Source organism: Callithrix jacchus, chromosome 6 (genome assembly GCF_049354715.1).
Source record: "Callithrix jacchus isolate 240 chromosome 6, calJac240_pri, whole genome shotgun sequence".
In the NCBI taxonomy this organism is placed as follows: domain Eukaryota; kingdom Metazoa; phylum Chordata; class Mammalia; order Primates; family Cebidae; genus Callithrix; species Callithrix jacchus.
This window is the reverse complement of record NC_133507.1, coordinates 64,469,495-64,487,938: the sequence shown is the minus strand read 5'-3', so window position 1 is coordinate 64,487,938 and position 18,444 is coordinate 64,469,495. Positions and strand designations below refer to the sequence as shown.

The window sequence follows — 18,444 nt, the reverse complement described above, 5'->3', positions numbered from 1 at the left end:
GCTGGAGTTCCAGGGAAAACACTAATTTGAAAATACTTCGTTGTCTGCATTTTAATTCTGGTATTGAATAATAGCTACTGAATTATTGCCCTTTTTGGTATACAACATTTCTAACATACAACTAAATTTATTTCTTGGTAGTATCACATCAGAAACAAATCCATATATTACTTAAAGTTATTAAAATTGATTTGGTAAAATTGTTTTTGATTTTGTATTTTATAAGGGAAACCATCTTACTTCTATAATTTTATAAACATTCCTGAAACAAGAGTGAGCTTGCCACAAATGGTTTATAATAATGATCTCTGGATGCATGCCTCAGAATTAAGGTTAATGGATTAGTAGAGTAAGAAACTGCAGATTTAATTGAAACCAGCAGGAGAACATACTCAGTATGCATATACATGTAATTAAGATTAATAAATCACTCAAGTGGCTAGAAAATTGTGTATTTGACAGTAGAAAGAAAAACAATAAAACAATCACTTTTTTAACTCAAAATGATAGGCTGAGAGACAGAGGACATAAAGAATTATAAAATTACTCTCACAGAAACTCTTTTAAAGCAATTCTCTTAATTTGCTATAGTTAGAAGTTGCATTTTATGACTATAAAGTCAAGCTCAGCATTTACAAGTTAAATCAGCCTTTAATCTTAAAGGAATTCTGTCAAAATAGCAGTATAACAATTATTTGGTTTCCTAAAACAGCATATTGCTTAAAATAAATCTTGACCCACTCTTACAAATGTATAAATGCAGCTAACATTTCATTTTTTCCAATCACAGAAAGATCAAAGGGAAACACCTATCAAAGAAAAAAAAACCAGCCTAACTATAGTCAGTAATCTGTTTACTCAAATAGAAATAAAATGTATTTTAAGCAAGCCTAGTACATGAAAATACAGATATATGGTGAAATGCCCATTGAAAAATATATTTTTCATTTTACAGAATAACACATCAACAATTTTTTTTTTCAAAGAGTGAGTTTGCCTGGTAAATGCAAAGTAAGTTCTAACTATACAAATTTTATTTCTTGTATAAAACTTTTAGAGGCAGCTATTATTTGAAATAGGCAGTCTGATGATGGAAGTATATTAATTAAGTGAGCTAGAACCATCCAGGTAAATAATCTACAAATATCTCTTTTTATAGAAAATCATAAGGTAATCTTTTCAGCTCTTCTAAAGTGACTAGATCTCATGCTTTAAAAAACATATACCCTAAAGTTATACTTATCTAAAAATGCAATCCCACCATGAAATTTTTATTAAAAATAATATTTTTATTACAATTTGCAATTCAAAAATGACAGCTATGTCTCTGTAAATGTTTTCAGTTTAGGCCCTACAAATCAATGCGATTATTTTTGGTACTTTTTAGTCTAGTTTTAGCATTGTTAGGTAAGTCGGAAATGTTTATTAGGATGAAGATGTCTAATCTACTATGATTGATGGGCTATTTCTTGCTTATCAAATGCCTAAGATGGGTGCATGCATGTTATAATGGTTAAAAAAACAAGAAAATACTCCAAAAAATACAGAGCACCATAGAGAAACTTAATTGAGATTCAAGGTCTCTTGATACTCAAATTTGACTAATCTAATCAACAAGGAAGTGATGTGATTTTTATGTACTGCAGAAACAGAATACAAAATGGGGCACATTGATCTAAGTTAAGATGGAAAATTCCACAATTCAATGTCGTCATGTATGATATAAGGCAGTATGCAATAATTTGAGCATTGTAGAACTGGGACATACATAAAAAGTCATGTAGTCCAATAGGCTCATTGTTTATACATGTGTTGAAAAAACGGAGTCAAGAATCTAAGTGACTTTTTAAAACCACACGGATATTTAACATGAACACTTAGACTAGGACCTAGATTTGGTGCTTCTGTCTAGTGCTTTTTCATTCAATCATCTTATAATCCAGCCTCTCTTTTCCTGTGCTTCCATACTTTACTGCTTCAACATTGGAATTCTATAAAACTTAATTTCCTGCTTTACTCTGACAAATTTCCAAAATCTTCCTTCACCTGTTTAACTTTCCTAACTGTCAAATATCCTGGGAAAAATACAAGAACTACACCAGAAATATTTTCCATCATTATTTCAAAGAAAGGTCTAAAAGGTTAATAGCATATATATGAGGAAGGAAACTGTTTATTGAGCACATGCTAGATGCCAGACACAGTCTAGGTGCTTTCACATTACCTCATGTGACCTTCACAACAACTCTAAGTGAAGGGCATTATTACACTCATTTCCATAATAGAAAACAAAGACTCAAATTGTTTATCAGACTTGTCCATCGGCCATATCACTAGTAAGCACTGACAACTAAGCTCAAACTCAGTTCCACTCAACTGCAAAGCCTGTGTTCTTTTGCAAAATCTTGCTACCTGAAGCAGCCTCTTTGGGTAGGAATCAACCAGTGGGTTATTTATTGAGTGACCGCCATGTAAACACTGAGAGAAACAAAAGAAAAATGGGACATGGCCTTTGCCAAAGATGAAGAAAATCTCAAGAATATGGTGGGTATTCTACTGAGTCAAATAATGCAAAGAAGTTGAGGTCACATATTAGGACACACATTTACCCAATTGTCTGCCCAGCATTTCCTTTCCCCTGTCTGTTGGCAATTGCTCCTCCACCCATGGTTCCTCAGGACTGCCATGTTTTCAATGTGACCCCACCCTCTGTCAAGGCTGATTAAATCATAGGTGAGCATCTCACACAAATTATGCCAGATTTCTCTAAGGAGAGCCTTTGAAATGAGACACAAAAAGAGAGGCTTTTTCCAGCGCAGAGGTTGTAAGATGTAAAATCAGTGAGCTCTTATTGAACACTTGCTGACCTAAAGACAAATGATGCAGTGAACTCAAGGGCCATATCTAAGCCCTTAATGAAAACTGTTCCTGAAGTCAGACTGCAATACTGACCCTTACTTAGTATGTTAGTCTACCTTTTCCCTCCATTCCAGTTTTCCTACTACCCCTTGCTCCAAGTTTGTTTGAGTTAGCAGAGAGAAAGGTCTAGATTAATAATATATGTAAACCATTTTTTACTTGTTCACCCATTTCAATCAGCACACACAGACACAGGTGCATGCTCAGTAATTTGAAACAAAGGTATGGCTAAATCACAAATGCAAATTAACCAACTATTTGTTTTCTTGTATGAATGTCACTGAAGCTTTGTATTAGGTAGTCAATTTGAAACAATGTTCTTTTTCATATACATAAATCTTTCGGTCATCTCTTCAATGGACATGATATTTTTAGAGGCTGTGTGGGTTAAAACTACATGTTTGTGGAACCAGAATTAGATCCTCCTGGTTTATCCGGACCTACATTTCCAGCAACAACTGTAAAGATTTTGAGATGTTTACAAGTGGACTGGTAAGACACCACGATCAGTCAGCACAGATACTGGTCTAAACAATCTGCATTCACATCAATTGAGTTTTAGGCTGTATATTTGAGATTCCCTGCAATATTGCTTAGATATTTCTTTCTATGAGGAAAGGGAATATAATTTTGGGGTTCAGCACAGCACAAATAAATCTTTCCCTTTGGTCTATCTCTCTCACCTCCGCTAAAGTAAATAAGTAAACTTCAAATGTACTTACCAGGTTTCCTACAGTCAACACACTACTGAATTGCTCAGTCATGGGGTAGTGTTCCATGGCCATAAAGAGGGTATTTAAGACAATGCAAATAGTGATGGCAAGATCAACAAATGGATCCATAACTATTAAATTCACAAGATGTTTTACTTTTAACCATGCATCACAGCAGTCCCAGATCAAGAACATATTGGCAAATCTATACCAGCAGGGTGGGCATTTCTGTCTAGATTCTTCAAGTTCTGGAGGGACCACAAAGAGGAAGAGTAATAAATAACAATAAAAATGGGTTATTACTGCTAGTAGATTTAACATTATTTAACAAAATTAATGCTTATACTTGAAAAGAGTTCATATTATTTGAGAAACTTGAGAAGACAGTCCCATTAAATATTTTCCTGAAATGCTCATTAAAATGTCATGTAGATTGAATTTTTCTCTTTTAAATACAGAAAATAAGCACTTTGAATTTAATAGTTTGCTTTAAAATGACTAGGTTATCCTTGTATTCTCTTTGTCCAAACAGAATTTTAAATAAGCATTACACAACTATTAAAATTTTAAATAATTGCCAAAGTGCTATGGCTCACACCTGTAATCCCAGCACTTTAGGAGGCTGAGGCGGGCAGATCACAAGGTCAGGAGTTCAAGACCAGCCTGATTAACATGGTGAAATCCCGTCTCTACTAAAAATACAAAAATAAGCCAGGTGTGGTGGCCTGTGCCTGTACTGCCAGCTACTCAGGAGGCTGAAGCAGGAGAATTGCTTGAACCTGGGAGGTGGAGATTGCAGTGAGCCGAGATCATGCCACTGCACTCCAGCCTAGACGATAGAGCGAGACTCCATCTCAAAAAAAAAATGTAAATAATAAGGTACTCTGAAAGTACCTTTTTAAAAACTTTGGATAAAGCTATGATCCCGTGTGATAACATGTATGAACTATTCTCTCCTCTCATTGTTTCCATATCAACATTGATCTTGCACACACAATGAGAATGTAGCATGCCCTTCTTTTTCGTATAGATTCAGACTCAAATCTACTTTTGTGGGTTATACATAACTTTTAGAATTTTAGCATCATATATTTAAAATATTACTTGAAATTTTAATGGAGGCCTGTTATAAAATAATTATTATGTGGCTGTATATCTAATTCAACAAGAAGACATGATATACAGTGTAACTGATATTTTCTAAAGAACATATATTAGAATTGACATATAATGGATCTACAAAAGAGCACTACTAATATATTCTCTCTTCAAACTTCAAGGAATGAGGATTGTGTGATGTATGGACAAGTTTAATGTATGAATGATTGCTTCCCATCCCTGTGTGTCAAAATCTATAAGCATTTGTGTCCAGGAGTCCTTTGGAGGAATGTAATGATTGCTGTGTATGTAGAAAGTGGAAGAGAGACCCTTTTTTAGGGTCTCTGTTGGAGTGTAGCACAGGTTTTGATTTGTCCAACTCATTCAAACACTCCGCTGACATCATCAACACCTCTATGCCTGAAGAACAGACTAAAGCCTGAAAGAAATGTTTCCTTATGCTTCTATATACCAAGACTTAAAAAGGGGGAAAAGTTTACTCTATTTGCATATGAGTAACATAACGTAAGGATAAATCCTCATTGATATAATATCAAGTGGTGAAATATCACTCTGCAAGCAAGATAAAGACCCAAGTCAAAAAGAAATTAGGCCAATATTAGTTTTTGTAATCAACGTGATAATAGACTCCATATATCACATTCTTAGGTCTAATATGTATTTTCGATCTTGGTAATAGTCTTCAGTAACTCTATGAAAAGAAGAAATACACAAAACACATAATCACAGAAAGTTGACTGTTCCGTGAAGTGCTTCTTACCTTCCATTGTATTGGTCAGAATGCTGGCTATGCTCATGGCTCTTTGCCTTCCGGAGGAATCTTCCAGCATCTCCATCGAAATCTGGTAAGAACTTAACCTTCTCTTTCTGACTTCCGTTTCAGTGGTGGTGCCCTGCAAACCAAATACTGATGGCTCAAACCACTCTTTCCAATAACTAGTACAATACCACATAGCATTTCTTTGCAAATCATGCTACATGCAATTTTTCCAGGTAAGGATTTTCAAGGAATAATAAAATATTAAGTTATTGTTAAGTTATAAACACTTTTCTTAAAAAGTTATTGTAGGTAGTACTCGTTAAGAAGAATTCACCAGCTGGATGCAGTTGTATAATACAATTATATTATGGAAATATTTTAATTAACCTGTCAGAATTTTCATTTGTTGTAAATATGCTAAAGTCATTTATTATTTTATTGCATTCAGTTGAAAATTATTTTTTTAATCTTCTATTAATGATTAATAATCAAATCACTATTCCCCCCCATAAATACTAAAATTATATAGTCTTAAGGCTGAGTTATTTTCTTTGAGACTATATTGACAATATTGACATATGTGGGCCAATTTTTTCCATGCACAAACACAGATGTACAATGAAATGTGTGTGCTTTCCTGAAATTTCTTTAATTATTTCTATATCTCATCCTATTAAAAAATCAACACATTTTAGAGTTATTTTCAAATAGCACTGTAAATATTGACAGTTGCATGAAACTGCCCATTATCAACAAATTGGTTGTTACAATATTTAACTTTAGGAATATGGAATTTTCCAAAATATGAATCGATAATTATACAATTCTGGGTGAATATACATTTGATTTGATTGTCAAAATGTCCATTATTTGTCTTGGTAGATCTCCCAAATATGCAGATATGTGTTTTATACCAGACTCTAAAAACTGGGCCCTTTTAACCTAAAGGCATGGTCCCTTACCATTAATTCCCATACAACAAAAGCTAATAGTCCCATACAATTCAATTGATTCTCAAGATTCTATTGTTTTCCCTTTGATTAATCATGTATTATTTTTACCGACTTTCATTTTGAGGAAGCAGGATGGTATAACAGCCTAAACTGTCCAGGCTTTGATTATTTCAAATTGGTGAATAATGTCAGTAGCAGCTAGTTCATCTATTATCACCTCTGGGAGAGGTTGTCCAGTAGGTGACGTTAGAGCTGAAGGTCCACCCACCAAGGAAACCACACCATTGCAATCCACAGTGCTGTGCATCTTCCCATTTGCTGGAAGCCCTGGCACCATCCTGGATGACATACTGGCCTGACTAACGTTACTGTTGCGTCGTTCTCCATGTCTGTGTGGCACAAACAGTGAGTCTCTCCTGCTTTCGCTGTCTTCAAATGTGCTGTGCTCATCATCAGCAAAGTCATTTTCAGATCCAACATCCTTTGCCCGACCTCTGAAACTGAAAATGCTTGTTTTGCTATTACGTCTTGGGGAAAACAGGGAGCCACGGATACTCAACAGAGACTGCGGAGAAAGCAAAAAGGAAAAGAATGGGATGGGGATGGGGGAAAACACAATTATTTAGTAAAAGTATTAATATTACAGGATATGTTTTCTTTGGGCTTAGAATAGTCTTGTTCTTAAACATGGATAATAAAATTTATAGAGGACACATATATTTTGATATTTTTTTTAAAGCAAATTTAAGGACGAAAAGTGTTTTTCTGACTAACAATACTGATTTGCAATTTACCAAGTGTACAACCACTTCATTTAGTCTTCACTTAAGGTGGACTGGGTTATCATAATGCCACAGGTTAGGGACCAGATGCTGATGGGGATAAATGATTTCTTTTGGTGGGGGTGGTGATCAAAGAAATAGTAAGTAGATTTTACCTCTTAATGCTATAATCTGAAGGGACTGCAACCGAGAGAATAAATTTTGGCTCACTTGAGAATATTGTCTCAAATTTAAAATTATTTATTTTAAATGTTGCAGTAGAGCAAATATTTCAAGATAATTTTTTTTTAAAAACTACTATTTTTCCATTCTCTTAATTCTGAAAGAGATGTAGTTTACTCTTTCTCTGAAACTGCTTGTCTCTACCCACATGGGAATAGAAGTCACAAAACTTACCTACAATGTTGTCTTCCAAATTTGCTAACAGTTTCCCAAATGGCAACCAATGATTCACCTTATTTGAGAGACTATATGTCATAGCAAGCACAACAGAGAGGATTCCTAAACTGCTACATAAATTATTCTTCTTGGGTAAAATTTAACACTGGCGTATAAAAGCAAGACATATAACATGACTTCACCAGAGGGTGGTGTAAAAAACAACATATACTTCTGATTTTACTATAATTATATTAAAAAGAAAGAGACAATTAAAATTTTTTTATTATAGCTATTCCCAAATAAATCAAGCAAATATTTCCTAATACCAGAAAATGAGGAATCAGCTTGACGTTCCCTCTTTCACATTTTGAAAGGATTTTAAACTAGCAACCCCAACTATTCTGTGTGTATTCTAGTCTTGTGAATAGTTTTCAAAAACATCTCTATTTAGTCTGCAGAATATTTGTTTTCTCCCCGATCACGAACAATAGCATTCCTCCTTGCTCTCTCTCTCATTTTCTTTCCTACTTCTCTTCCCAGCCAGGGTAATATACATACATACATATACATTTACATATGCCAGCAGCAAATATTCCTGGATCTTCTCTTTCTTCTAAGCTTTAGTGTAAATCCAAATTAAATGATTTTAGTGGAAAAACAGAAAAGGCAGACTCTGTCAAATGTATTTTTGGTTCCTCTGCCTAATTAGGTCATGCTGATTTTCTTAGGCACCATTTTTAGCTTTATTTTTTATGGCCTTTCCCAGACTGCAAAGCACCAGAATAATCTTTGTTGTTTTCTGTCCCAGTGATATTCTGGAAGGATACTATTCAGTAAGAAGTGCTCTGTTCCTTTGGATTTGGTTAGATTTTCCACAGTTACTATTGGCTGTCCAGCTTGTCCATCGGAGCCTGTGTCTTTGTGACACTCAGTTCCTGTAGCAGGTTTGTCTACCGAAGGGCAGACAGTAGAGTGATTATAGCAAAGGGATCAAGAGATTAGATCATGTGAAGATGTCAATTCACCCCCCATTAATAAAGAATGCTAATGCCTTTAATTTTCTCAAACTCCATTTAAATGATCAATATAATAACAGTTATATCCAGAATTAGTGTTTTTGTTGTTATTGCTTTGAGGCAGAGTCTTGCTCTGTCGCCCACGCTGGAGTACAGTGACAGAGTCTCGGCTTACTGCAATCTCCACCTCCTGTTTCACGTTATTCCCCTGCCTTAGCCTCCTGAGCTGCTGGGACTAGAGGTGCTTGTCACCGCACCTGGATAATTTTTGCATTTTTAAGAGAGACAGGGTTTTAATATGGTGGTCAGGCTGGTCTTGAACTCCCGACCTGAGGGGATCTGCCCGCCTTGGCCTCCAAAAGGGCTGGGATTACAAGCGTGAGCCACTGTGCCCAGCCCAGAACTGGTGTTTTGAAATGTTTGAGTATATGTGAGTCACACTGAGAGTTAAAAAAAATACATATATTTTTAGGTCCCAGCTTTTTGGAATAGGAATTCAGCAAGTAGCAGATAGGACTCTGGGACATGAATTTTCCAGATGCATTCCAGGTGACTCTAATAGATAGTGGACCTCATCCTACACTCAGAGACATACTAACTTTGTCTTACATTAATCCCTAGGATGGCTGAGTGTAATCACCTCAATATACCTATGTTCTGAAACTGTCTTTGGAAACTGAAAATTGGTCTAAACAAAATTGGTTGGGAATATGTGGTAAGTGTGTACATCCATTATGTATCTGGGACATGTGTTTAATTTAGATATTTTTATGTCAGGTATTTTCAAAGGCATTCCAGACCTCTGAGTTTATTTGAAACTTCTATTCACTCTTTGGAATGCATAATAATGGGTGTGAGCACAGCTTTCAAGGCAACAGAGACGGAAAAAGAAGATTACAGAAATAGCATTCAGAGAAAATAAACCAAAAATAACACACTGGAAGATGCAGCGGAGTGGAGGGAATACCCACAGCTGTGGCAACACTTTCTCTAGGGAAACCAGCTTTAATGTTTTAAGGAGTAAAGGGCCATCTTTCTTTGCCTTAGTGATGTCAAAAGGTATTTCCCAGGTATCTTTTTCATCTTGTTCCCAGAAGACAAATGTAGATTGTTTCTTAATTTTGATTTACAAAAGGGAAAACAGAAGAAATTAGGTCTATAAGACACAATCGTGCATGTAGGGTTTGGATTCAAAGTGGGTTGGGAAAAGTCAAGATGGAAAAAGATGCAGGGAATTCTAAGATGCTCTAGTGGGAACAAGTGAGTGAGTATCTGTAGGAAGAAGTATTTAGCATTTTGAGATTTCATTTTATACTTTTAAATACTTCTTTATTTTGTGCTACTAGCATATATTATCTATTTAAAAATAAAATAATGTAATAAACATAAAATAACATTTGAAATTTATGCGAGTGGAAGGCAGGGTACCCACAATTTATGGCCTCTCTGCTTTGACATTTTCAGAAGATGTATTTGATCTGAGCAGTATTTACTGTCTATCTTAGGCTTTTTGTTCCTACCACCTTCACTGATTCCCTTATACCAGAGTCCTTTTCTGTTTACAGAATCAGGAATTGCAAACCATTTATGGTATATTTCTGCTTGCTAGTTGTGTTAATGCTCTTAGGCTGTCTTTACTAGGATATGCAAATTTAACACTAATTAAATTATTTATTTCACTTTTGAAATTATCCATCTATCTTCTGTCTATTCACAAATATATAATGAATGACATATAACATATATGTGTACTGATTCTGTTTTTACTATTAAAACGCTGGCCATCAGCTAACCTCTTTTCTCTTGTCTATCTGTGATTCACACCCAGCTCTGGAAAACTAGGTCTACCAGTCGCTCCTTGAGCACTCCAGGTGTGACCATGTCAGGGCTTTGTACTTTCTCTTTCATCAGCTTAGAGTCCTGTTTCAGAAGGTAGCCTCTTCCTTTGTCTCCTCCAAATCTTTGCCAAAATGTCTTAATAGTGAAGTCATTCTAAACCACCCTATTTACAATTTTACCTCCAATTATGGCTCCTGTTCCTTTTTTCCTGCTTACTTTTTTCCCCCTTAACATGTATCACCTTCTAGCATAGTCTATAACTTATTTATTTAGATTATTGTCTGTCTCCTTTAGAATAAAATTCCATGAGGTCAGTGAATTGAGTCTCTTTTGTTCATTGAGGTATTTTCAGCATCTAGAACTATGCTTGCCACACAGTTGGCGATCAATAAATATCTGTGAATTGGACTGAATGAACTAATCTACAAACTTTTATTTGAGCAAAATGATGAAACAATAAAGGAAATAACACTGCTATCAAACTAGGTATATACATTTGTGAATAATTGAAACTACTCAAAAGTTTTGTTTCTCTCATTTGAAATTCATTTAACAATTTTAACTTAATAAGAGACTTATTGTCACACAGATTTTTCCATATATTGCTTAGTCTCCTACAACTCTCTAATGTAGGCATTCTTATTGTATTTTACAGAAATTTACAAAGTACAAGTGACTTGACCAAGGTCACAGATCTAGTTTGGAGTTGAGCTATGAACACAAAAGTTTGTGTTCACTATAAGATTATTATACTATAGTCTCATATACTCCTAATTCTAATAACGCCTAATAGCTTTAAGAATTCCAAAATATCAAAAGTGACTGTTTAAGAAAAAAAAAATCTGATCTGAGAAACCAAGTTGCCCTCCAGAGCTTCAAGTTAATTCCAAATGTGTTATACCGATTTGATAATATGTTTTATAGTTGTATTACATAAGATAGCAGTAGTTGAATTTTTTGATATTGACATTCTCTGTAGAAAAATGATTTTTATCTTATAACTCTGTGTATTCACGTCCATTTTGTTCTACTATGAGAATACCAATTTTAAGTTATTAATACAGTCTAGTTTTTTCTTTAAAAATACTTGTAAACATATTAAAAATAGTTGATAAAACATTCACTGAAAATTTATATATTATCTTTCCTCCCAACCAAAAGTAAATACTGTGTTGAATTTTGTGTTTATTACTTCTGTTTTTTTTTAGAAGTTTCTTTCTCTATGAAAAAGATATCATACCTCTTGCTTGATTGCAGTTTTTATTAAATTAATCTTATATATTATCTCTCAAAGCATTATTTTTAGGGTATAGTTCTGACTCAAGATTGTTAAAATTAGAAGCATTCATAGCACATGGAATTCTAATGGTGCCAAATGGTGTTTAAAGCCATAATTGTACTTATCACAGATTTTTAAACTATTTATTCTTTACATTATACAAATATAAACAATATATTTATAATCTATAAAACTTACTAAACAACAAATAGTTGAAACTAATTTTTACTCTTTTACTTAAAACTATTCTGAAGAACCAGGTAGTAGGCATTATATCAGAGCAAAAATAGACGACTTGGATTCTGTTCTCTTCAAGAACATTTAGGTCATAATTTTATTCTAAATTAGGTCATGGCATGACCCTATGCAAGCAAAATGGAGACTCCATAGTCCAATTCTCATATCAAAGGATAAAGACAAAACCCAAAAAGCATTTCTTTTCACAATTTATATGTATGTTACAATCACAACTTTGGATAACAAAGGCAGAAACCCATTCTCAAAGAAAATAAGTATATCAGGGGTCTCAAAACAGAAAATGTAAACAAGAGATTCTAAAACTCTCATTGAAACGTCTGATGGTATAGGTTGCATATATGTATCAGTCTCAAAATAGTGAACATTTTATTAATGGTTTAAGAAAAATCCCTTTGAAGACAATCTTTGATAAGAATTTAAACAACTATATTAAATATTAGTTCCCTGTCCCTCACTGAAGTCAGACAGTACAAAAATGTACCAAAACAAAATATGACAGTTAAAAAGCAATAGCAGTGACAAAGAAACCAAAGCACTTAGTAGAAGATCATACCTGATGAGGGGAGCAGAATTTCTTGTCACTGGTCAGTCTGTTTCCATCCATGGAGAAAAGGAAGCTGCTTCTTTTCACACTGTCTTCAGATTCGGATTTGGGAAAGCTGTCTCTCTCTCCTTTGTTGTTTCCTTCAAGGTGCTCCCTCTGCCTTCTTTTCTTCCTTCGGTTCCTCCACTCTTTAGCACTTTTGGAGCTTAACTTTGATGCTTCTGAAGAACTTTCCAACAACTCTCCTAACCCACCTATTCCACTGAAATCTCTCGAAGCAGCTGATGCTGCTGCAACTGCCTGTTGTGAAACAATGCCAGGCACCATTTAGAACACAGAGCTGTGAAAACAGTTGAGTACCGGTACAATGTTGCCATTTAATACTCACCAATTATGAGTGAAAATTCTACCTTCTAGTCCTTTTATTTTGTCACCAAAAGTTTACTTAACAATGACCCTTATATTTTAAATCGTATGAAGCAATATTCTAGTGTATGGACTAGGGCAAGAAAAGTCTAGTTTTATCTGTCTTCTGGATTGTCTTTCTTTTCTTCTCTTCTTTCCCCCCTCCCCCAAGGGGGCAATGTTCTCTTCAAAGTATCTTCTATGCTTTAAAAAGCAAATGTTCTCTTAGTGGTGGTTGCTCATCTGACTACTATTCTGATTCCATCTGTAAAATGTTTCCTCCTGTGTGCACTTGTGAGCAACTGAGTAGTATTTTTTTCCCTCTAAATCCAGTACAAAATACTGTTTCTTTTCTTTTTTGTGAACTCAAAACATTTAAAGCGTCTACTATTTTACCTCCAGATGGAAGTAATGTATTGGCTAGTTTATCCTGTTCCTTAGTTTGATTTACATTTAGGACAGTGGTTCACTCTCTGTGGTTGTGTTACTCCCAGAGTATTTATTACATATAACTTTAAAATTTTGAATGTTTATAAATTATTTAATGAATATTCAAATAATAACAGGGATTAACATAGCAACACATAAATTAATTCAAGGGATTATGAGAACTGCTTCAGATATTTTCTTTCCATATTTTAGCACTAAATATTCTTAAGCACTCTGAATTTCTGTACCTGCTAATGAAACACAGTCAGCTCTGAGGTGAAACATGGCAAATACTATTTTTAGACTGGAAATAATCTAACAGTAACATACAGAGGATATTAAACAATATGGTGCACATCAAAGCTGAATTCTCATTTGTAAATATAACCACAGAAGTGGAAATAATTAAATTATGACAATTTCAGTTAAACTTTCTACATATGTCATCATTAAATACAAACAATTCTAACTAATCTACTACATTGTTTATCTTTCCCACCAACTCTAAGCTAGACAGAAATCGTATCATGCTCAGTGACTAGTGTGTCACCTGACATAAAAAGGGCTTAGTAAATAATTGGTGAATAATGATTTAGAAGGGTATTTTGCTGTCAGTTGTCTCAGACACTGGGGTAGGGGCAGAAGAACAAGACATTACCTAGCCTTGACTTTTCAAGACATCGTAAAAGCCTCTGTTATAACGGTCTATATAACAACATGCTTTAGGAAGAAATGAAGACAAAACCCGTTTCTAATGTTTTGACAACACTGTGTGCTTTATATTTCCATCTTTCTTGAGAAGATGCAAACCCTTCTAAGTAGTTTTCATTTTTAACCTCATGTTAACTAAAATTTTAAAAGATTTTAAATCTAAAATTACTATGCTGCAAATTCTCTAGGATTACAATGATCTCAGGCAAGGAACCATAGTAATAAATATGTAAATTTATGTGTTTGACTAAGCAACACATAAAATGTAACATATATTTATTTATATTAAGCACTGCATTCATAATGTAAGCTCAGATTTAAGACTTGATGTAAGACAATGTCCAGCATTTAAATGAAACACTAATTCAGAATTTGGATATTTATAAAATTGAATGTAGTCATATAGCCAGGTTTTTAATTGAATTATTGATCATTGGCATCACTTTTAATATAATTTATGATGTAAAATGAGAAATATTAAGTATGTTTTATAACTCTGACTATATATGCAAAATAAAGTGAATAAATGAATCACTTATCTGTAGCAAGTTAAATATAGTTACATAGTGCTTGATACATATGAGGCACATAACATACACCATTTGTCAAAAACATATATATGTATTGACCCTTTCTTATCCAAATAAAGTCCTTAATTCTCTTTTCCATTTTATATAGACGCAAACACACAATACACAGTGTTAATCATTTACTGACTTGTTTGTCCCTGGAAACAAAGGAAGTGGTGGTAATAGTCTCTTACCATAATTTAAAAACTTATGTTCATTTAAATCACTTCCAAACTTGTTATTATTATTATTATTGAGATGGAGTCTCACTCTGTCGCCCAGGGTGGCATGCAATGGTGTGATCTTGGCTCGCTACAACCTCCACCTCCCGAGTTCAAGTGATTCTACTGTCTCAGCCTCCTGAGTAGCTGGGATTACAGGCATGAGCTACCATGCCCGGTTAATTTTTGTATTTCTAGTAGACACAGGATTTCGCCATGTTGGCCAGGCTGGTCTCAAACTCTTGGCCTCAAGTGATCTACCCAGCTCAGCTTCCCAAAGTGCTGGGATTATAGGCATGAGCCACTGCACCCGGCCCCAAACTTTGTTTTGCATAAGACATTATTTCCCTACCTATTTTGGGTAACAGTTCAAATAACTCAAAACGAAAACATATTTCTAAGGCAACAAAGGTAACCTCCGACACATTTTCTGTGTTACTCATCAACTCAAATCTGTCACATATTCCACTTCCAGTGATTTGCCAATTCCCTCAAAGGCAGATGTTTCCTCTCAGCTATCATGTCTGTGTACCTGTTTATGCCAACAACACTATCAATGTCCTGCTTATTAGAAAATAGTGTTATTTTCACAGCCAATTTGCTGAATTCCTCTTGTAACAAATAAGAAATTTCACTTAATATTTACTCAGGAAATAACATTTTCTTGTAATATTTCTGTGTGATTCAAAATGGGCTCTGTAACTCACTGTATCTGTGTGTCCATAAAAATATAGCCACATAGCTAATACTTCATTCACTTTACACATATAATCCAGTTAAAGTCCCATTCAAAGCTACAAGACATCAACTACACCTATTTCTATTCTACCTTGAATTATATTAGATCTCTTAAAAGCTACTATTTCAAATTTTGTTCTAGAGCTTACTCCAAAATTTTTCCTATCAGAGCAACATAGATTGCTATGGAATATACTAAGCTGGGCAACATTAGACACTTAAAGGTCACAATTTAAATGCCAAACACAATTAGAATGATCTAGGACAAAACATTCATTTCTTTGCAGGGTTTATCTTTCTCCACATTATTTTTTCATGCCTACACAATGACTACCCCGAGGTGGGTCTTCAATCAATAATAAACAAAGATGGAAGTGATGCTAGCCTTTATGAAGTTATTGGCTAGACAGCAACTTTTGAAAAGTCACAGGTGGTTAGCAAGACTTAAGCTACACTGCAGCATAAATGATCTCATAGGTGCACTATGAGATCTCTTTGCCTCCAACTTCCTCCTGGCTTCAACATTGACAATTTACTGGTCAACACTGCCTATGTTGTCAATATGGAACTAAAATGGATTTGGCATTGTGCTACTTCGATCTGTATTAAAACACTTTACCTTAGATAAATTTAAATTTTGTATGTATGAAGCTAAAGTTGAATCAAATTGTGATGTTCTGGTCACTAAAATTCAGTAACTGAAATAGAACTGATTTTTTTTTAGCCAAACTAATCAAAAGTAGATAATTAGGTTCTTTAAACTTCTACTAGACATAGAGCATGTTTATTTCTAAGTTCAAAAAGACCATATGCTTAATTGATGCCATATTTTAACCTAAAATGGCTGCATTTTAGAATAAACTCATTTCCGTACTTTATCTGTGTAGAATTTTCAATTACATTAATTTGTCTGCTTTTATTAATGATAATAGAAAAACCCAGTGCTTTAAAATATAATTATATGCAATTTATGAATATTAATTTTTATACCATTTATGTAAAACTTTGAAATAAAGTATTTGCCCTATAAATAGCTATTTTATTTCATTATCTTATAAATGTGTTTTATGTATAGTGATATCAAATAAAACTTAAATAATTGAAATGTGGGACTTTCTGGCAAGTATGAGGTATATTTTAGAAGACTTTCAAGTGTCACCAAATTTGTTTATAGTTTTCTGTATAAAATCAATAAGGTATAACCACATTCCTACTCTGTAACCAGTGGTAGGAAGAAAGTGGTCAAGCCAGTGTGTTCAGCCAAAGTTAAGTATATGGTTTAGCTCAATAATTAGCTAAACAACTTATTGCAGTATCACCATTTCACCAAAAAATTCCTTGAGGAAGGACTTAATGATATTTGTTGTGCATCTTCAAAGTAAATCAGAATTATTAAAAACCTAAATTTTGAATATACCAATTTCCAGTATATATCATCATCCAAAGAACACTTCAAATACCTGAAGCCATTCATTAAAAAAAAGAAACCTCAAAAAAGTCAGTGCATAAAAATATTATTTGGATTTCTTCTTCTGGTCAAAATGGAGTAACAGAGACCAGGTTTCTTCTCTCCTGAAACAACCAATGAAATAGACAAAATACATGTTGCAGTGGTTTTGAAGACCCTGGATCAGGATGTTTTGAGATACTGGAAAATAGAAAAACAAGCAAGCTGTATGCTTCTCTTAATCTATGGCCTGGAACTTCCAGACCATGGTGTAGAGAGGAAGTATCTCTGCAGACTCCCTGAATGGAGGAGACGAAGCTGACTCCAGGAAAATCAGGGTGACTCTATAGTTCACAGGACAGGCTACCACAGAAGACAGAGTTGAGCAGAGAGATAACTCTAGGGACCTTCTCAGGTACCCCTTGAGTATTGAGAAGATTATTCACCAAATATGTGTCTTAGAAAACTACCTGAGGTCAAGGATTAGAGGGAACACCACCCAGCAATCACACTGTGCCAGAACAGTGCCTGTTTCTACACTGGTAAACACTTCATTTTAAATGGGCACTGGATAGAATATTACGAAAGGTCTTGATTCATTAGTGAGGAATAATTAATCTTAGAATAAATGCTATCTGGTCCTGCCTAAAAAATTTTAAAAGCTTTAAAGATACAAAAGGATAAAATTGTGTATGAATGACATAACTATATCCCAAAATATAGTTCAATAATTTTTACAGGAATACAAAAATATCCAGCACCCACAAAAGTAAAATTGAAAGTGTCTGGAATTCAGTTGAAGATTGTCAGGAACATAAAACTACAGAAATATATGACTCATAATAAAGAGAAAAATTAATCAAAACTGACCAAGAACTGATACAGATGTTCAAATTAGCAGACAGAAAATTTAAACAGTTGTTATGACTGTATTATGTGTGTTCACAATGTTAATTAGAGATACAGGAAATATAAAAAAGATGCAGACTGAGCTTGTAGACACGACAACTATAGTGTTTCCAATGACAAATGCACTGGATGAAACTATGGCAGATTAAATGTGCAAAAGAAAAGATAGTTGGCTTGAAGACAGAAATAGAAATAATTCAAAATGAAATTGACAAATGAAGTTTAAAACTCATATAGAACTACAAAGGACATAAAACAACTTTGAAAAAAAAAACAAAGAACAAAAAGTTGGGTACCTACACTATCTTATTTCAAGACTTGCCATAAAAGGTACAGTAAGAGAGTGTGGCATTGGTATTAAAAGGACAAATAAATTAGCTGAACAGAATAGAGTCCATTCACCTATGGACAACTAATAATTGACAAAGGTTCAAAGGCAATGTAGTGGAGAA

At 34.1% G+C, this 18,444-nt stretch overlaps 1 protein-coding gene across 9 annotated transcripts in view; it reads right to left on the bottom strand.

The window, feature by feature from the left end:
• SCN3A (sodium voltage-gated channel alpha subunit 3) overlaps positions 1 to 18,444 on the bottom strand; it is a 113,150-nt gene that overhangs the window by 44,469 nt on the left and 50,237 nt on the right. For 3 of the 9 annotated variants that reach the window (XM_078327469.1, XM_078327470.1, XM_054258318.2), the window contains 4 exons: positions 12,573 to 12,863; positions 6,682 to 7,029; positions 5,512 to 5,644; positions 3,642 to 3,880 (listed from right to left, as the gene is read on the bottom strand). In XM_078327469.1, coding sequence (XP_078183595.1) covers positions 3,642 to 3,880; positions 5,512 to 5,644; positions 6,682 to 7,029; positions 12,573 to 12,863 — 1,011 coding nt within the window. Of the gene's footprint in view, positions 1 to 3,641; positions 3,881 to 5,511; positions 5,645 to 6,681; positions 7,030 to 12,572; positions 12,864 to 18,444 lie in introns of those variants that run through there. The other 6 variants (XM_078327472.1, XM_078327471.1, XM_078327476.1 and 3 more) reach the window with 4 other exon arrangements.